Genomic DNA, 21,884 nt, shown 5'->3' on the forward strand with positions numbered 1-21,884 from the left:
TACAAAAAGTTAAACATATGCCTACCATAGAACCCAGTTATTCTATTCCTAGGTATTTACCCAAGAGAAATGAAAGCACACGTCCGTGCACAAACTTGATTCACTCTTGTTCATAGTGGCTTTATCTGTAATAGCCCCAAACTGGAAACAATCCACGTGTCCATCAGCACATGAATAGGGAAATAAATTATAGTATATCCATACAATGAAATACTATTCAGCAATGAAAAGAACTGAATTGTTGATATGTGCTACGACATGGTTCCATTTCAAAATAATTATGCTGCATAAACAAAGCCAGACCCAAAAGAGTACAATGTGATTTCATTTATATAAAATTCTAGAAAATGAAAACTAATCTATACCGACAGAAAAGACATGAGTGATTACCTGGGGCATAAGGGGTGGTAGAAGTAGGGAGGGGCATGAGGAAACACATGGTGATGGATATTTCATTTATTATGGTGATGGTTTCATAGGTATGTAGATAGTCCAAATTTTATTAAATTGTACACATTAAATAGGTATTTTTTTGTGTATCAATTACATCTCAATAAAGCTGAAAAGAAATTATAGACCCGGTAGGAAGTTCACGAGTTTTGGAATAACAAAAATCTGGCACAAAAGCTATGACATATTCTGGATATTAGCTATGTGACCTTGGGAAAATTACTCGGCCTCTCTAAGCTGTTGTTTCCTTATCCTCAGGAGAGCAACGATAAGGCATTCATCTGGAAATTAAATAAGTAACCAATTATGCCATTTAGAGTTGTGGTGAAGATTATGCTGGATAACACAAGTGAAAATACTTCGCATAGACCGGTACATGCTGCTCACACAGTACTACAAACATTTGTTAGCATCTTTACCTTGATCACATCTCGCTCCCTTCCATCCGGGGCTGCAGTAACAGGTTCCGGTGATGTGGTCGCAGGTGGAGTTGTTCAGACAGTCACATATCTGGCGACAGCCATAACCATATGTTCCTGCAGGGCACTCTAGAGAAGGAAAGTCAAATGTAGCTTTCCAGCCTTGGGAATTTGGAGCAAGGCTGTCCCTGACTGCAAGCTCTGCACATCTAGAGCAGAGTCCTTTCAGGGGATTCCTACTGAGGCTGACTTGTACCCCCAAGAGTGTCCCAGAACTGGACAGCATTCCCGGAATCATGGTGGCACTCACAGTCCAGACTGCACAGGGCTAGAGCCAGGGCTGCTCAACATTAGAGCTCCTGACACTTTCAGCTGCTACATACCCACCTCTATGATGCGTATATGGAGAGTCTGTGGAATTCCCATGGAACAGATGAAGATAATCACTAAGGGCAATTTGAGACAAGTCTAGCAGGCAAAACTGTGGGCTGAAAGGGGCCTAGACTGAAGAGCATAAACTAAAGATGCTTTCTTGAGAACACATATATTTTACTGTAGGCTCAGGGATCTTCATAAACACACATTCTCAATTGAATTAGCCAGGAATAGGAGAAGAGGCAGACAACAAGTTTTGTTGATTTTCTAGGTAAGAACTTCATTTGCTATGGAGTGGTTCAAACTCTGGATTTTGTTGAAGTCTCAAAGACAAAAATAATGGGATTCTTACAATGTGGTTGTAATAAGAGTTAGGCATGAATTTCAAAGGATAGTGTAAGCATGTTAAATCTAAAAATCTTCGTGACAAAATATTGTTGTTTTTCATAAAGTTAACAGCAGGGGGCAATGTGCTAGTATTATTAGAATTCTCTGTCAAACACAGGGTTTCTGTTTACAAATAAGCATTGGGAGAAGTCTCCAAAAATAGGGACACTTTAATTTGCTGAGAGTAATCACGGAAGCACTTAAGAGGTTTTCTTATTTAATAAGACCTTAACCAGTCATCTGGCATTCAAGTAAAATTTTGAGCCTATTCTGGTTTCCATGAATATGTTTAGAGATTTATACACAGACATACAATATTTATATGCACAAAAGAGGTGTGAATGCAACTGTGTCACTCAGTCAGGATCCGTTTCATGACTCAATGAAACAGTGATGCAAAACTAAAATTGGGCTGTCTCTGTCTTGAGCTGATTCCTGGATGTCACTTTTGTATATTTGCTAGAAAGAGGATATGCAAAAATACCCTAGGGTTTAGCACATAAGATTGAGGCAACCAGGCTCAAAGTGGCTCTGTGAGGCGCCAGTGGAGTGGAGTGGGGAGGGATGCTTTATTTCCAGAGTCCTGCTATCCTGATCAACCTTTCCAGGCCACACTGCTCCTATGGCCATAATCTTGGCAGATCCTTCCCAAGAGTACAACCTGCGCTAAACAGGAATTGTTCTTCACCTTTTCCTGCCTAAAAGGTTTTATCATAAGAAAGTGGGTCCGATACAGCCCTAAGCCCTTATTTATTGTGAATACTGAATGAAAGTCATAGAGGAAAGGAATAATAAACTAATTTGCAATATTCAATTTTCTTAAGACTAATTTTTTTTTTTTTTTTTTGAGACAGAGTCTCGCACTGTCGCTCCGGTTGCTATGCAGTGGTGCGATCTCAGCTCGCTGCAACTTCCGCCTCCCATGTTCAAGCAATTCTCCTGCCTCAGCCTCCTGAGTAGCTAGGATTGCAGGTGACTGCCACCACGTCCAGCTAATTTTTTGTATTTTTAGTATAGACGGGGTTTCACTATGTTGGCCAGGCTGTTCTCGAACTCCTGACCTCGTGGTCTGTCCATCTCGGCCTCCCTAAGTGCTGGGATTACAGGCGTGAACCACTGTGCCCGGCCAAGACTAATGTTCTTATAACTCCTTGAGTGGATGCATAGATAGTGGGGTGGAAATAAAAAATAAGGATGAGTAATTCCAACAGCATATTCTCCCCTAGTGGGACTTAAAAAAATTTTAAGGCGGTATGTTGTCTTGAAGGTTGTTAAGACTAAGATGAGAAGTTGTTAATGGAAGCAGTATAAAAGTACTATCTAGAGAAGGTTGTTGAAAGGGTGGCAATGTTTGCATGGATTTGTTCCCTCACCAGCAACAGGGGTTGGCCCTGGGCCACCAGCCCTCCTCCCCATCGAATGTACTGTCCTCCAATGTGAGACCCGGGTCCCGCCTCTGCCATAAAGAAAGCTCCACTGGCTCTTTTAAAACTCTGAGCAGCCACATTCCAAAAATAAGAAAGAGAGGAAGGGAGAGCCCGAAAGAACAGAATGGAAAACTTGAATTCTGTCTTCATTCTTGTAGTCACACCTCTTCCACCCAGAGCACTGAGTAACCGGCAATGATCCCAGGGAGGCCTGACCTCTGGAAGGGGAAGTCAGTCATGCTGAGAAGTAACCAGCCATCAGCTCAAACAACCTAAGAGTGGTGAATTCTGCCTTAATATTTCCCGGCATCTAGGAAATGTGATTCTAGAGGAAAAAAAAAAATACCACCCAATGATGCCACACTCTCATACTTACTCTGCTCACAGTGCCGTCCCATAAATCCAGTGCGGCAAGTACACTGCCCGGAGATGTGGTCGCAGTCAGCTCCATTTTGACATTGGCATATCAGTGCACAGTCTTTTCCATAAAACCCTAGAGGACATCCTGTGGGAGGAGGGAGGACAGCAGGAATCAAGAGGCTGCTGAAGAGAAACACTTGGAGGCTCGTGCCTCCCACATATTTGTGTTTAAACTTGAATGACACTGAGCCATCAGAGAATACAGTGAATAGTACATATCTCAGCTTGCCACAAGAGCTTCTTTGAAGTCCCAAGACAGGGTTCTTGCAAGGAGGTTGTAATTCATAAGCAGGAGGCAGAAGAGTTTCATTCCTGTCAGTGTAATCATCACTGGTACCCCTGGAGGCAAGACTAGTGCCTTCTAAAAAAACATCCCTTCGATCCTGGAATAATAGGACATTTCCTTTCATTCTTTCACATTTCTACTAGAATCCTAGACTCAAATTCCAATGGACTGAGATGGGTACTTTATATTAAAATTATCTGTATGCTTTTACTTGTAGTACAGAACATCTCTCTATTGTTGCTACTAGCCTTGTCCACTTTATCTGTTATTAACTTAGATAATATCAACTTCCCTGAAGAGGTGTACTAGAATGCTTACCTTAAAAACAATTATACTTCACAGGTGCTTTGCAAAAAGCAATAAGCCTTCACACTGCTGCATAATTTTCAATGCTGAGACTAGCGACTCTCTTGAGCTAAAGACATCCACAAATTCTGTTGGCTTACATGTGCTGGCAGCTGCCCTGCAAGAGTGTCTTGGGAATCTCTGGCATGATGAAAGATTCCATGCAGGCTGATTCAATGGTTGTTTCCAAATATTACATATGCTTTTCATTTTCTCATTTTCTTATGGAACTTTCAAGAAGCAGAGGCAGTGCCCAGATGCCAGTACGCACTGATGACCCCCTGCTGTCATGCATTTATTTAGCACCTACTCTGTGCCAGATTCTTTTCATGCATTCTCTTGTTTAATCTTTACAACAGGCCGGAAATGCAGGGATGGATATTCCCATCCTGTAGACAAGGAACTAAGCCCCAAGTACCCTAAGTCACAGAGCTGGCAACTGGCAGGGCCATGATTCAAACGCAGGGAGGTCTGGCTCTGGACCCCATGTTGGTCCCACTATATCATGTTACTTGCACTTGAAAAAGGGTTCTCTGTTTGAAGCACGTTCTAATTTTAGAATTATAAATAATATCTTACAAGTACCTTTCTCTAAGAAGTTAAACAATATTTATAGATATATAAGCTCTGAAGAATATGCTTGGGCCAGTCACCTTCCTTGCCAATTATCCTTTTCAAATCTTGGTTCAAGGTCTACATTCTCTTCTAGAAAGTTACTAAAGACTTTTTCAGCCGATTCTTTAATTATGTACTCTAATTAGTATTAAATAAGAATTGCTCAATTTCAGACCCATCTTTCCTCCTCAGCTTCTTGCTATTATTTTAAAATGTATGCTATTTAGTACTTAATCATAACACATGCCTTCCTGTCTTCTCTCCTTTATTCAACCGAAGGTAAGAAGGCAGAGAACAATCTTCCTTCCCCAATGATGCTCAGCTTTGGAGTAAGTACTTTGCACATTATATCCTATCATGCTAAAAGCCTTCTGGAAGAAAAAATGGTTAGGATGCTATGAAATACAAAGTGGGGAAAAGAACTAGAGCAGTGACTCTCAAAGCATGGTCCCAGGCTGGCATTACTACCAGTTGATAAAAATGGCAATTCTCAGGTGCCAGTCCAGACCCACTGCCCCAGCTCCCTGGGATGGGACCAGCTTCTGTGTTTGTTGTGTACTCCAGGTGATTCTGAAGCTTGCTACAGTTTCAAAACCATGGAACTCCACCTTTTCCAGGAGCACACATTAAATCAGGCAGTGAGGCTTGTTGTCTTCACTACCTTTCTAATCTTTATATCCTAACTTTTGTGCTGTTAGAATAAAGAATTGAGAATTTGATCCATATAAATATGGTTTGGTTAAAGGAGAGAAGAGAAATAACCTGCACACCATCACACAGCATTGCTCCACCTCAGTGTCCTGATAGAACCTAGAGAGAATACTTGGAATGTAGTAGCTCTTCATCACTTAGAGAAATTGAGATGTCCACAGGTCGTTAGGAGACAGAAGTAGTCCAACCTCAGGGACCTTTTTTGAGCTCCAGTCACGCACGAGGAGGGTGAGGCTGTTTCCTCCTTGGATGAGGCTCCCCTTGGTGAGCCTCAGAAGGCTTGTCACTTACTCTGAGTGCAGTAGAGCCCTGTCCAGCCAGGAGTGCATTTACATTCCCCATCGTAGGCGCTGCAGAAAGCTCCATTGTGGCAGTTGCAGGTGTGGATGCAGTTTGGGCCCCAGTGGGCAGGTGGACATGCTGAAATTAGAGGTGTGGAGAAGTCCATCAGAGCTCTGAGGCCAATACCAAGTAGGGAGAATTCCATCCACCCCTACACATCTCCCTACATGTGAGAGGTTAGCAGTGTACATTAGGACTAAGAAAGCACGCTGCTCTGAATTCTGCACTAAATCCCAGATGGCCATGCCGACTTCAACAATGACTGTCATTACTGACATATGTATTCTTTTACAACTGCAGAGTGAGGTGGCTGGGGCAAAAATCACCTCAAGTTTACAGATTCAGTTATTAAACAAACACACATTCAACACCTATTATGTACCCAACACTCTTCCAGGCACAAGGAAGATAGCAGAGGATAAGACAAAGTCCAAATCATCCTCTGGAAGCTTGTATTTTGGTAGGGAGGCAGGCAAACCAACCAACCAACCAACCAACCAAGTGAAAAATCAATGGTGGTAAGTATTATGAAAAAAACATAAAGAGGATAAGGAAGACAATAATTTTGGGAGCTAGTCCTCTGAGGAAGGCCTCTGTGAGGAGAGGACATTTGAGCAGAGATAAGGTATGGAAAATGACTTGACTCAAGAGAGGTTAAAGGACCGAAGGCCATGTAGCTCATGTTCACAATTTCTAACAGTCTACTCTAGAGTTGCCACTTTAGGCTCCTTTTAAATATTGAGGTTCCCAGCGGTATGTAAAAATTGGTTTCCTTGTAAAAACTCTTAATTGGAAGACGCAGAAAATAATAAAATTAAATCATTAGGGGTCACTGCCGATTGAAGAGATCATCAGAAAGTCAGATAAAGTGTCTGTGAAATAATAACATGAGATCGGGGGTAAAATAATTTCACTGACAAAAAATACTTTTTATTCATATTAACACTTCAGGAACATAATTGCATAAAAGGAGGACCGCCTGTAATTTCTATATGGCTACCCTGTAGGGAATGTGGACCAATAAAGACAATCAATAATACATATGAAGTAACTTTATAAATGAAAAAAAATTCTTCCATGATTTTGTGCACTGTTTTTGTCCAAGAGCAAGGGGAAAATACTAGCTGACACTTGAGGTCTCGAGTGAGCATTAGAACAAATTTTCTAAGGACAACACCCTCATTTTACAGCTGAAGAAACTGAGGCCACAAAAGGTTCATAGTGACTCGTACAAGGTCACACAGATTAATAACAATATTTGCTGTTTGTTAGACAAATACAGCTTGCCTCTTTTAAAGCCACAGTGAGACTCGGTGAAAACTATTGAAGTGTCTAGCCTGTCTGCTGCTCAGGGAAGCACTCTTTACCTAAAGCAACCTATTCCTTAGATGATATTTAATCAGCTTTTGTAAACCCATTTATGTTCACGATATAGTTTTCTGAAGTAACCCACTGCCATTAGGTTTTTCTCCCCATATTTGTTATGATCAGAGAATCGGAATACGCATTACTCAACTTTATATTCCCAAAAGGTAAATGTAGAGATAGTGCTTTAAAAAATCATTTTCCCAAAGACACCTGCCCCTTTAAATGTACCCCTTTAAGTTTTCAAAGTCTGTGTTTTCACTGTGAAGGACTTTGCTCTCTTTAGACAGGCTCACAATCAGCCAAGAAGAAATATGAAGATGGTTCCATAGAGTCCATAAGGGAATCAGTGAAATCAATGATCCCCAGGAGAAGCAAAGGCTTTTGCCAAATAAATCAGCTTCCTGTGGAGTGATTATCGGGGCAGGCAACACTATAGTCTCCATTCATAGTTGTGTTTCTATTTTTGTTCCTTTCAGCACATTCCTCCTCCAAATGAGGAAGGGACGAATTTCCAAAATAAAGACTGCTTTTCAAAGGAGCAATATAAATCAATCATTTTATGACAATGATATTGGACCTTTTACTCTTCCCAAACCCTGTTTTTCAGTATCTATTTATCAATCTGTCCATATTCCCAGCTATCCGTCACAGCCCTTGCAACACATGTAGATTTAAACAGACTGATTTCTTCTGAGGTGATGCCCCCAGAATGCAGTGAAATCACATCGCATAACACTTCCTTCACCAAAGAGCTACACTTCTGAGATTTATTGGCTCTGTTCCCTTATTCCTAAAAAATGGGGTACAGCCTGGACTACCTACGGAAAAAATTAACATTCAGAAAAAAGTCTTCCAGCAAAAAACATATTGCTCATCAATTAGTATTTGCAGGTTGCTTGTAACTGTGAAGCTTGAATTAAATTATCAATAAAGCACCATGTAAAATGACTGTACACAGCAATTCTTTGATTTCTCTTATGTGCATGATGGGGGAATTCAATATAAACTGAGAGTGTTTCATAAAATTTATAATGAATGAAACCAGATTACCCCATACATATGCTATTCCTTGGTCAAGAGTTGAATACTTTTAGACATTGCCCTGACCCTTTCAAAACATTCATGAATGACTTATAGTCGATGTCACTTTTTTCATGACATGGATGCTCTAAGAGTCATCTATATAGTCCCTTATAGGGTCACACAATTCCTGTCTGAAATCCAATGGTGTGGAAGGCACTTGGGTGATGCCAAGGTGAAGGTAAGCATATTAGGTGGGCAGTTCACTCTGGTTCCCAATAGGTTTCTAAGGCTCACATCATTTAATTCCATTTTTTCTTTCTCTGTAATTAACTCTCCAGATAAACACAAAATGAAGAGATAAACTTCTAAATATGGCTGTTTTTGCTTATTTCAATGGACGGTGAATCACTGAAAAGTGGATAAGCAAAATGTTACATATTTAGGTTCTTTCCAAGACATTATTTGGATTAAACATAGGACCATTGCATAGAGGACTTAATGGGAAAAAAAAGAATTTTAAAAAAAGAATTTAAAGTAGAATGTGTCTTTTAATTAGTCATATATTCTTTCTTGATTATATAAAAACCCTCATACTTCAATCCTAAAGAATCTGAAAACAAACAAATAAGAACAGTTGATTAATTGTTCTCAAACAAGACTTACGTTGAGAGCAGTCACTGCCGATCCAACCGGGATAACACTGACAAGATCTGTCAATGGGGTTACAGGTTCCGTTGTTGGTGCAGGTACAAATGCCTGCACAGTTTTTCCCAAATCTGCCACTGGGACATACTGTGAATAAGCTATAGATCAGTAACTCACAATCACAACCCCTCTCACAGAACCCTAGAATCTTAGCACAGGAAATGACTTTAAAGGTCACAGGCCCAGCTGCTCATTGGTAGCTATCTCTGCTCAACAGCATCCCTCATCTTGAATGGGCTCATTTTTACAAATCCATGAAGCCAAAGATTCTCATGACAGCATCACAAACCAGGGGACATCATTGCACTTCTAGAAATCTGACTTCACGACTTCTTGTTCTGGGAGTCAAAAATCCTTTCTCACATTGATTGTTTATGGGACGATGGGTCCAGCTAAAACTGAAGAGTAGCTCAACTCAGGGAATAAAAACGTTTTGCTGGAGTGGCAAGCCAGTTTTTCCAAAGCTCAAAGTCCTATCTGAGAAGCTGCAGACACAGCACAGCAGAACACATTCCTAGCAGACAGCTGAAAACATGGCCTTCAGAGAGGCCAAGGGGAGGCCTGAGGACAGGGCATGCTCATCTCCAGGGCGTGCTCATCACCACCCAGCTGTCCAGGATGCTTCGTGCCTTACCTTCGTTGCAGAGGGCACCTGTGAAGCCAGGCAAGCAGTCACACAGGCCGGTGATGTGGTGGCAGGGCCCGCTGCTATGAACACACTGTGGGCATGTCTGGCTGCAGCGATGCCCATAAAAACCAGGGGAGCAGACTGAAAATAGAAGGGAAATCAGCAGTTATCCTTCTGAGATGCGTCTCTCTCGCACTCCAGATTGGGATCTAGTTAAAGTTTCAGAGGTTAAAAAGCAAAACCTTAAAAAAAAATTAGAACAATACAGATAATTTTCCAAGTAGAAAACAAGAACAATGAAGGAACAAAGGAACTCTTTAATAAGGAAAAGAAGTCACTAAACTCTGAGTTTCTTGAGAGCAAGCAAATGTCTTAATCTTCTTTATTTTCCCACTTAAGGCCCCAATTAGCTCAAGGTTTGGCATAAAGCAGGGGCTCCAGGAATTTTCACTGAATAAATAAAGAGATTAAAAAATTGTAATACTAATAAGTCTCAAATAAGCACTCTCAATCCATTTATTGATCCTTTATTCTTTAAGAGTTGTTACTGGCAATAAAAATAGATCGACAGTCAAAATTTGAAGGTTTTTCCTCCTCAAAATGGTTCAGGTTAATGACTGTAATCGAAAAGTGATTAAGCAAAATTCTGTATACTTAAGTTCTTGCCAATATATTATTCAGTTTTAAATATAGGATAACTGCATAGAATTCTTATGGGGGAAAAGGCAATTTTAAAAATTAGAATAGTGTAACTTATAATTAGTCACATATTCTTTTTTGATTGCATTCACTAAAATATTAAGTAAAATCTTATGGATCCTTCTCTAACTCAGAAGTCTTAAGGACCAATGTCAACGGTCTCCTTTTTCAACTTCGCAATTCCATTTTCCCCATAGCACTGATTTTAAGACTACTAGCAGGATGAATGATTTGCCTCAAGGTTTGGCTGATGTTGATGTCTGGTAATTGAGGTAAGGCCAATGCCAAATTGCTGAATAAAATATTTACAGGTCAATGAATTTCTAGAACACCATTTGCAAGCTTTCAGAAAGGATGAAGAAATATATCCTGATGGTTGTGCCAATGAGGCAATGAAGTAATTATTGAGAAGAAATGGTTAAATCCCCATCTGTTAGGTTAGTTCTGAAGGCTGGAAAGAATGAAGCTCTTGGGGGAGTGCTCTCAACACAGTTCTGCAAAGGACAAGTGAACCATTACACTCTCTTTTGCCTTCAAGTGCAACAGGACATCACTATAAACTGAGAGGTAGGACAGAGATCATCATTCTGTACATGGTGCCCAAGGAAGGGAAGGTGGAAATTACTGCCTAATGAGACACTTACTCCTCTGACAAGTGGTGCCGCGGAAGCCTGGTGCACACTCGCAGATGCCATCGTCAGGGGAGCACGAAGCCCCATTTTTACAGTAGCAGGGCAGGGAGCAGTTGGGGCCCCAGCGTCCCTCAGCACACACGCTGTCACAGTGGACACCTGTAATAATGCACATGGGGCAAGGCTGAGTGAGAGGCAGTGTGGAACTTCCGCAGATACTAATTCAAAGATGAGGACTAAGCTCACAGTACTAAACCTGAGGATCACGAGCAGCAATGAATGGCGAGTTATCACCTTATACACATCAGTACACAGTATCATCATAACATTAAAATAATACCCAGAACAATTTTCTATGGAGTCACGAAGAAGGAATAGCACACTTTTGTTATATTGATTTTTATTCTTTAGGAGGAGGGAGCAAAGTGGAAGCCCAAGGGCTCTGTCTATTGCAAGTAAAATTTATCAACAATACGATATATTTTAGCCTTGGTGACTTCCTCCTCCTCCTTCCATTCTTTGTTTTCATAGAGAAAAAAAGTGTAAAAGGATAAGGCAATGCACAGTTCCAAAAAATGTTTTACATAAAGAAAACCCTCCCCTGGATTAAACAAATAAACATAATCTTAAAATAACTTGATGGTGCATTGTACAGAACAGAAAGATGCACTGACACGTGCCACCAACTTCCTCCTTAAAAATCTTATCTGACATTGGAGAGATATTGGCAGAATATCACAACTGACATTATTTGTAGCTGTTGTCTATGCTATCGATTACTATGAAACTGTATGCAGGTGTTTAACTCTCATTTTAAGTATTGAGAAACTTTAGAATTAACAACAACAACAAAATGCCAAAAGGAAACAGAGAGGAAAGCCAAGCTTGCAAAAATATATCTAAAGCCAGGTTTTATTTGAGATAAATAAGTCTCTTCTGTATATTCATATTGGAAATACAATAGGGGCCTCTTTCTTGCCAGAATTCTTCACAACTCAAAGAAATCCTCTTCACATTGAAAGGCAATAAGTAATAATTAGTAGTGAACTGGCAGTTGCTGGCCTCAGAGCAAATGAAAACACATTAAGAGCAAGCACACACACCCTCCAGGATTCCAGAATACTAACAACCACCCAGCACCACGATGCTGAGATGGTCATGTCTTGTGTTACAGTTCCGACTTCTAAAGTAATCAGGCAAAAAGTCACCACAGTCTGAACCTTAATATGGAAGCAGTCCCAAACTATAACATGAATGTTGCTAATTGGTACGCCATTTCCGGTGAACACCGGAAGAGCAGAATAGCAAGAAGATCCACTGTTTCTGTTTTTTTCCTTCTGAAAGTCTCTCACATGGTAAAGGCCATTAAACAGGCAAGAAAGCACGCAGACCTCATTGTGTCTAGCTTGACCCAACAATAGATTTTTATTTCATTTGGACCGTGGGCTGAAGAAAGGAAACCAGGTCTATTCATAAACCAATTGGAGTTTAAATATTTCCCACAGAATAAAATATGAAATCTGGGCCTACTATGTTGATTTTTTTCTTGCAATCATGAATATATTATCTTTTTTTTTTTCAAATCTCTTTTGAAAAACTGAGATGAAATTGCAAACTCTACCCTCCCCAAATGTGATACATCAGCCACAGAATCTTACCTGGAATTTATATCCACACCTATACAAGGCAGAAGCATCAAACATATTAAGCAGTAAATCACTTCAAAACAAGTCTGCAAACCTAAACTTTGTTTTGTGAATTTAAAGAAAGTACCAACAAGGGTAACCTGCTAAATGCTTCACTCTCAATTCAAATTCAGGTCCTAGACTCTGACCGTGAGCCAAGACTCCTGCTTAACAACAGCCAAGAGGGGGACACCTGTTTATCACAGAGACTTAGACAACCAATCCAGGGCATTTTGGTCTGGAGCCATCAAGGCAAATCCCAGTGAAGATTTCGAAGAAGTGGAAGCTGAGTAATTATCTGGTTAATCTGACTGATCATCATCCTGAAAAATGAGTCCTGATTTTTTATGCTTTTTTGTTAGGGTGGGGACTTGGGGGAGACGTAAGATTTAGCCATTTATGATGACTTAGTTTATCAACTATTTGCCAAATCACTGCTTCAAATTACACTTAATAAATTCAGTTAAGACGGAATGGAGTACACTTTAAGTCAAAAGTATATGCTGCTTTTTTATAACATAGGTTATCATGATTTATGTATAGCTTAGCCCATTCTCAATCTGAGCATGTTAAGAAAAATGACTACAGGCCAGATAGGCAAATCTGAGTAAAGAGATCCTTTCTTTCATAACTGATTCCTCTTCCCTTAAGAGGTTTGTTTAGCTGATTAGCCTAGCCATCAGTCATAATCAACTCTATCCTGGTAATGTTTGTATAAGTAACAAGGCCCACCCTATAGCAAGAAGATCCACTGCAGAGATAAGCTTGTTTCATATGGTTTACCCATCATTTCATTTCCAGAGAATCATAGCAAAGTCTATAGATCATTGATCAAACCTTCTGTGTCCAATCATATAAGCATCTTTCAACTGTCTCAAGCTTACTTGAAAGTAACTTTTATCTTAGAATTGCAAAGAAATGTTTCCTTTGAATATAAATTATAAAAATTCTATTACCAACTCCCTCTTAAAAAATTCAAGTCCTTTTATTTTACTCTATCATCAGTAAAAAATGAGTCAGCATTTTGCAGATACTAATACCTAATCTATGTGAAGATAAATATCAAGTATGTCTCAGTTAGGGGGCAATTCCAGGGAAAGGTGTGGAGTTATCTTTCCTCCTCTTGCTGCACCCTCTTCTCCTATTGCTGCTTCTCCCCTTCTGGTCCTCGGTGCCCTCCTGGTTATTTTTCCCTTCGTCTTACAGTCAGAAAAGGACAAGATACATTTATTATTGGTGAGTAGTACCTTCTCTGGAGAATACTGATATTCTAAGACAGCATGCATTCTAAGAGCCTAAGAAATAAGCATCTAATTGTGGAATTTCAGGCAGTAAGTATCACGAAGAGAGTGTTGGGTAACTGTTTCTCTAAGTCGCATCAGGTATATGACTGCTGATGTGACTTCCATTTAAGGATAATCCTGAAATGAAATATTCTCCAGGATGAAGAGTTGTAAGTTTTGCTTTAACCATTATTTCTGTCTCTGTGTGTGTACATGTGTATTATTTATATTTATCTCCTCTTATTTTCTGCCAACTTTGCTAGAGTCCTACAAAACATCTTTTTGTTTCTTTGTTTATCAAAGGCAGAAAAGGAAACCCAACTCAGCAAACATTCAAGGGATCTGGCCAGCGACTGGCTTGCTGGTGAGAAGTTTTCTTAAAAATGTAACTCCAGTCAAATGATAATGACTACAGAACAGGCACACCCCACTCTGCCTGGGGATCATAATCAGGAACAGAGGTAGCTTGTAAAGGGAGAAGAGGACTGTAGGCTAAAGGAACAGTGGCTGCAAGGCTCAGAAGCCCAAAGAAGTGTCTGTCCTTTGGGAATTGCAAGTGTTGGGTACAGCTGAAACTCAGGGGCTGGGGAGAGCAGGTGAGGTATCTGGGCTGCCAAGCAGTGGCTACATTGAGTTGAGCCAACAGTGCCATGCTATAGAGTGTGAACCTCCCGCTGGTGTTAACAGGGACCAAACGAACACTTTTAACAAGGAAGGAGCATAACTAAATTTGCACTTTATAGGACAGAAGATGGCCTGAAGATGTTGAGCCTGGGAAGAAAGAAAACCTGTCAGGTGCTCTTTTACCTGGGGAACCCCAAATGGGGGTAAAAAAATATGATCAAAGTGACAAGGCATGAAACTAAGTCAATGTCAGCACAGATGCAGGGGAAGATGAATTCTGGAGAGATATAGAAGAAAATGCAGATGAAGACTCCCCTCCAATTCTCCACCAAAGGTAATTAATTCTGGCAGCTCCCTGAGGGAGAGACAATGCCTGTTTTTGCTTACCATAGCACCTAGCACATGGGAGGTGTTAAATAAATATTTGTTGAATGAATCAATAAGCATAATTCCTCTTTCCTATATGATATTCAGGACCACTTTCCAATGGGATGGAGCAACCACATCGTTCTTTGCTTTCCTGAATAAGTCGTCACTCAAACCAGGAAGCCCAACATATTTATAGGTTGTGTACCAAAAATGGTGACCCTTCCCTGCTAAGGAGGTGGAGATGTCTGCCTTGCTTATTTTTGAGCAAATATGCATTTGGGGGCTCAGGTCTGTGTTTTTACATGTAAGCCCAGATTATTAGGCCATAAAAGAATTATATGACATCTTAAGGAAATTCCTTCAGAAGTTTTAGCAAAAAATAGACAAAAACTTTAATAGTTCAGGAAACAACTTCCTAAAATATTGAGAAGAAGGGGCAAAATGGGAAGGGGGTAGGTTTAAATCTGCAGCCATCTCTGGTTAATGGGAGCATTTCTCTTCTGATAAATGTTCTAATGCTGATAAGGAGATCTGTAAGGGACTGTTTTTGCCAGGACTGAGGACAAAGAGCTCTTTGATAGCCTTCACAAGTTGCTAGGCAATGGCTGAATGATCGTGATAAACTTCAGCTAAGCAGCTCTAAAGAAATGTTCGTGCAATTAATGCCTGATGCATTATGCCAGCGGCCTCAATGTGAAATCAGCATTCACTGGGCATTTGTGATTGCATGAATGCAGTAAATAAATCATCTGGGGTGTCCTTCTTTCCCCTTTCATAGATATAATCCCAAATCCTTGTCTTACTTAATTGCTTATATTCCTTATGCCAGTATTCCAATATTTGGAGCAATAGTGAATGAAGAAAATTATTTTGATTCAATGTCTAACTCCTGGGCAACAAGCTATTAAACATATATTAGAGCAAAGAGAGATATTTATTAATAATAATTGGGCTTGGTAATTATAAGATGGAGGAAATATAGTATTTAGTCACAACACGTTTTCTGCTTTTCTAATCCTTTGACCAACAAAGCAGTGATTAGTGTAGTGTAGCGTAGTGTAGTGTAGTGCGGTGTGGTGTAGTATAGAGAAGTTATTCACTGGTATATCCATCTCTGCCAATACAGTGTCTGTCTTGATGCAATGTGAGCTTCTGCAGGATGGGAGTTGGTATCACTTCCTCTCCATGTTTCCAGCACCCAAGCATTATGGTTGCATAGAACCCGGAGACACTCAACAAATGGTTGTTAAACCAAATCTTTCTATTTGGGTACTATGGATTTTAAAGATCCAGTAAAAAGGAATCTGCTTTATATAGTTCAACAAAGTTGAAAAAAGTCTTAATAAGTCATATAAATCAGAGATGTTTGCCTTTGCAGTTACAAGACAAAAAAAAAAAAAAAACACCAGACCCCATGGTCTGCCTGAGTCTGGGCCCAGATAAAAGCAAGCAGAAAGGATTGCTAGGCAGATAGTGGAGCTTTGGCTTTTTCTTTGGCCTCTTTTTGGGGGGAGGAATGAGCACCTCCCTTCACTCTCACAGCAGGGCCCAGCCTTCTGCTTTTATATGATCCCCTCCCCCAAACAAACAGACATATACATATGAACCTGCAGACACACTCTCCACTCCTCAATACCCAAAAGGGTCAGATAGTGAGTCATTTGTACTTGTGGCTGATTGGGTGCAGGCATGTTAATTAAACTCATTTGACTAAAGTTATTATCTCCAACTTGGATTTGCACTTATATGTCACTGGACAAAGGAAGGTAGGTCTCCCCCTATTTTAACAATTCGGGCGTCCCTTAGCTGCATAAGACATCACCTCAGGACAGATTAGTCCCTGAAGTAGCAGCTCACTCACTCAGCTGATCAAACTTGGTGTATGTTAAAACATGGAGAGGAGAGCTTTCCTTGTGGAGAGAGGTTGAGGCCACTGTAGGCCTAGTTCTGCTTGCTGGGAAGAGTGGAAAAGTGGGCTCGTTTCATCAACTTGCCACAGGACTCCTCCTTCCAATTCTACCGCTCCTGGCTGGGCTCAGATGAGCCCCCAACCTCTCCTCTTATTCTCCTTCCCCTCCCCTTACAATTATACCACACCTTGCTAGTCTCTTCTCTCTTTCTCAAGACGCCTAGAGTTTGATTGGGTGTCCTATTATCCTTTTTATCTGTTTAGCATTTAACTTTTTTATTCTGATATAAACACATCCTTAAATCTCCTCTTCTCATTTGCCATTGATTATGTGATTTCTGTCAAAGAAATGCATCCAGACCCCAAGCTCTTCAATAACTGGAGTAATACAACACAGCAGATGCCAGTATGCAGACCCTAATTGCCACTGCCTGCCTGGGTCACCAGGGCAGACAAGGCCACCAAGTAAGGTTTTGCTCTTGCACTATGCAAGAGCCCCTGGCCAAGGGGCTAACTTGGGGCAGAAATCCAGCTTGCACTTCACGTGCCAAGGAGTACATCCTGAGGGATTTCCAAATCTTTTCCAAATTTGTATCAAATGTGCCTTATGGATGGGCAGAGGCTCCATAATCTTCCTCCTCCTAAGCCACTTTCCATATTCTCATTTAGTAGGTGTGAGGTGGGGACTGGGAATATGCAAGTTCGAAGAGTTCCCAGGTGACAGTGATCTTAGCCAGGGCTGGGAATGAGGCCGGACACCGCACATGTTCCCAGTCAGCTGGAATGAAATCTTGATTAGCTGTAATGCTCAGCAAATGGGTGTTCTGCTGACTGAAGTCAGAGCAGAAAAGAAGACATAAACTTCAGTCTGTTTCTGTAATTTTGGGAAAATACTTTATAAAAGTATATCACTCTGGAAATATACATACATAAGTATACACACACACTCATAATTATATTTCACTGACATCTGAAATTTCAGTATAATCATTTTGAAAAGTCAGCCTCATTTTATAGCAGAGAGAGAGAGAGAGAGAGAGAAAGAGAGAGTATACCAGAGGTCCAGAGGCATAGGAGAAGCAGCATAGGACACAGCCTAAATCCTGAATGGTATTTCATCTTCCCCATTCTTCTACTGCAATCTGCCTCTTTTGATAAAATAGTCTATTGGCTAAAAATGACAATAAATTAAGGTTTCAAATAACCACATACTACAATAAAATGGTACTTTTTTTGGAAATAGGATCTAAAATGTCAAACGCAACTTTTATTTTGTTTACCTTTCATAGCAGTATATTTTGAGGACTTATTTTATGACTAGGTAAAATAGGACTATCAATTATAATAGAAATAAAAAAGCCTCAGTTCCTTTAAGAGAACAGTCAAATACTAGACAGTTGGTTGAAGTTATAAGGAATGGTGGATGTAAGTACACAGCAAGAGAGCAAGCCAACTTCCTTGGCATCTCACCTTAGGGTGAGACTTCCTCAATTTAGTCACGTTAATTCCTTTGTAAAGAGGAACAAGACCCTTCTGACTCTTATCTCTGGCTCCAAATCCAACTGATCAGCCTCTCCCCACAGTGTCCACAGTTGACAGAGCACTTAAGAACATCTTGTTGATTTGGTCAGGGGAAGAGCCCTGGCTTCTGTGTCAGCTTTCACTGATTTGTTCATAAAAGCCTCACTACACACAAGCCTCCTACCCTACATACTGCTGCCCCGTCCAGGGATACTTAATAGTTCACCTACAGCAATCTCAGCAACAGGGATGAGAGGAAATAGAATTGCTTGCTTCCCTGGGCTTATGGTTTATTTTTTGACCTCAAACCTGGTGTCTTAAATGAAAAGCAAAACCTTCTTTATGTTCAGAAAAGTCCTAACAAGGTACTAACCCAAAACACTTCTATGGGTAAAAAATTATCAGTCTGTCCGGTGCAGACAATAAAATGATGTCCTTTGTAAATAACATACAGAAGTTGCTCTTTCCTTTAAAAAAATATAAGCCAATTCTTGGTCCAATTATAGGTGTTTTTTTGGAACTTCAGTAATTTTCTTTTCCTCTACATGTTTTTTTTTTATACCAAGCGTATTCTGTAAGTGTGAGGGATGACCTCACAGCAGGCTTAGATACCGACAGATGCTTACAGACAAACAGCCCACACAGAAGACCCAAGAATGAGACACTGGGGCAACTTAGCTGGTCTAGAAGCAATAATGACTGACAGGCCATGAGGCAGAGATAGTGGGCAACAAGCAATAGAGCAGCATGAAGCGGTAGTCTTCCCATTTAGAGAAGCAGGCCGGCCACAGATGGACAGAGGATTACAAGATTACATTGTGTGACAAAGCCACTGCATTCCCGTAGGAGCTTGATAGGTCTAAGGCCAGATGGGATAATTTGTCTTACCCCATGACCCAGACTGTGGAATGCAACTAACACATTTTCCGGCTGGCTTCAGGCCAAATCCTGTCTCTTGCTCTTCTCATGTACACTAGAGTGTGCCTTTCATAGGCTGGTTGTAAATCATCAAAGTAGGTGGACACTTGAGCAGTGACTGGTGTGTTCAGGAACACCTCACATTCTTTATATCTTCACAAGACAAAAGTAGATTTGGTGGAGTGTTGTATAAAACAAATGATGTGGTCTCTCTGTTAGAAAAGTTCTGAATTTGCCAGAAGGTTAAAAATGTTATTTGGCTTCACTGTGGTCATTGAGAAATTAGTATCGATCTCTCCATTTGAGAACTTCAAGAACCCTAGCGAAGTCACAAAACTTCAAGAACCCTAGCGAAGTCACAAAATTAAAATGGTTTAATCCCTAGTGTGATGCAGTTTTAACATTTGGGGATGAAGAGCCAAGCTGAAACATTGGAAGGCAGAATTTCCTTGTGAAGTCAAAGTTATCTCAGGTTTTGCAAGTCAAGATGGAACTACAGGGTTGGGGAGGCCTTGTGTCTGTGGGTAGCTCCTATTGGTAGAAAATAAAGTCCACTGCACCAGCCTTGGCCTGTTTCTCAAGGTAGCTCTCAGATACTAGAAATCAAGCACATGACAGTTCATCTCAGTTTACTCCTTTAAAAACCAAAGAAGCTCTCAACATGTTCCAAAGGGCTGACAGACACAACCTGAAGAGGTTGCTGGTGACATCCCATGTTTATGAATCTGAAGACTTCATATTGTTAAGTGAACAGTATTCCCCAAATTAATCTATAGATTCATTCTCCATTAAATCTCCACCTTGCTTCTTTGTGGAAATTAACATATTGATTTTACCATTCATATGGAAATTCAAGGACCCAGAATAGTCAAAACAACCCTGAAAAAGAAAAACCAACTAAGAGGACTCAAATTTCTCAGTTTTAATACTTCCTACAAAGCTGTAATAATTAAAACAGTATGGTGCTGGCATAAGGAGAGACATACAGACTAATGAAATGAAATAGAGAGTCCAGAAATAAATCTTCTCACATTTATGGAACACTGAATTTTAAAAAGAGTATCAAGACAATTCAGTGGGGGTAAGAATAGTCTTTTCACATATGGTGCTGGGACAACTGGATAGCCACATGCAAAAGAATGAAGTTGGACACCTACCTCATATTGTATATAAAAATTACCTCAAAATAAATCAAATATCTAAATACAAAGCTAAAAGTATAAAATCTTTAGGAGAAACACGGACATAAATCTTGTGACCTTGGATCAGGCAATTTTTTTTTTTTAGATGTAACACCAAAAGCACTAGCAATGAAATAAAAAAGATAAACTAGACTTCATCAAAATAAAAACTTTTCTGCTGCAAAAGTCATAATGAAGAAAGAAAAAAATAACTCCAAGAATAGAAGAAAATATTTGTAAATTATATATCTGAAAAGGGACATACATCTAAAAAATATAAAGAACTATTATAACACCATAATAAAAAGAAAATCCAGTTAAAAAATGAACAGTCTGAATAGGGATTTATATAAAGAAGATAATACAGATGACCAATAAATGCACAGAAAGATGTTCAGTATCATCAGCCATCAATGGAAAGCAAAACCACAGTGAGACACCACCGTACACTGACTAGGATGGCTAGGATCAAAAAGTCAGATAATAACTAGTGTTGGTGAGGAAATGAAAAAAATGGAACCCTAACACATTACTCATAGGAATGTAAAGTAGTCCTAGAAGAACAATGTTTTTGCTCATGATACTTGGAAGGTGGCACTAAATATCTTAGCAAGTCTGTATACCATGAGCAGAAACTTCTTCTTTCAGGATCACTTTTAGCGTGATAAACTTCCTGGCTGAAACCATGAAGTGATATAAATAAGGAGAAACTCCCACCCTGTGGTTAGATAATTTGTACTCAATCACCCACCCTGTGGTTAGATAATTTGTACTCAATCATATTATGAATTTGTCATGACTGAACATTATCAAAAAAAAAGAAAGTTTTAAAACTTTTACTTCCAGCAATGAACATTCTAATATTTGCATATTAACCATTCAATAATATGCATATGCATATTCACCATATTAATATCAGTATTTTTTTGCCTCACTAAGGTGACCCTTGTTATATTTTTAGGGTTTATTTCAATCATTCTTTCCTCAGTGCTCAAAATATACCACAGCGGTCTTGCTGGACTCTTCAAAGCAATTCACATTTTCCCCATCTTGCTGGCCTGAATTTTGACAGCTGGACCTTACATGTAGCTCAAGAGAACTGTCCCTGCACAAATCAACAAAAAAATCAGCCCTGGATTATAGATGAAAGGTTTCAGTTTACTGGAAACTTTATTGAATTTTCATTTCTTTTGAAAAGTTGACTTGTGTATGTTTCTGTGAACTGACAAGGAGCAGCGCTAGGTGTTAAGTTGCTGGGTTTCGCCTTTCAGTTAGTGGTCCTTGGCTCTCACCTGACCATCCAGGGAGGCAGCGGCAATAGCCCGTGGTAGGGTGGCAGCCATCCGCGTGGCTGCAGTCACAGCGCTCAGCACAGTTCAGCCCGTACGTGCCATCCTGCATGGAAAACAGCATCAAAGGCAACAGTGAGGGCCTGGGAAATCCCACAGCAGGAGAGGAAAAGGCCACTGTCGGCCATTTCACATGCAGTCTGCTGTCCCAAACACTTCTTAGAGGGATGCATCTTTTTTTTTTCTTTTTTTTTTTTTTTTGAGATGGAGTCT

At 40.1% G+C, this 21,884-nt stretch overlaps 1 protein-coding gene across 1 annotated transcript in view; it reads right to left on the reverse strand.

Moving 5' to 3' along the window:
- The window catches only part of MEGF10 (multiple EGF like domains 10), a 136,518-nt gene that overhangs the window by 17,980 nt on the left and 96,654 nt on the right, over positions 1 to 21,884 (reverse strand). Inside the window, exons 12-18 of the mRNA XM_033181376.1 lie at positions 21,615 to 21,717; positions 10,845 to 10,991; positions 9,508 to 9,642; positions 8,832 to 8,960; positions 5,727 to 5,855; positions 3,435 to 3,563; positions 870 to 998 (exon numbers count right to left, since the gene is read on the reverse strand). Coding sequence (XP_033037267.1) covers positions 870 to 998; positions 3,435 to 3,563; positions 5,727 to 5,855; positions 8,832 to 8,960; positions 9,508 to 9,642; positions 10,845 to 10,991; positions 21,615 to 21,717 — 901 coding nt within the window. The remainder of the gene's footprint in view (positions 1 to 869; positions 999 to 3,434; positions 3,564 to 5,726; positions 5,856 to 8,831; positions 8,961 to 9,507; positions 9,643 to 10,844; positions 10,992 to 21,614; positions 21,718 to 21,884) is intronic.

The sequence above is a fragment of the Trachypithecus francoisi genome, unplaced genomic scaffold (assembly GCF_009764315.1).
Source record: "Trachypithecus francoisi isolate TF-2019V2 unplaced genomic scaffold, Tfra_2.0 Lachesis_group2, whole genome shotgun sequence".
Classification (NCBI taxonomy): Eukaryota; Metazoa; Chordata; class Mammalia; order Primates; family Cercopithecidae; genus Trachypithecus; species Trachypithecus francoisi.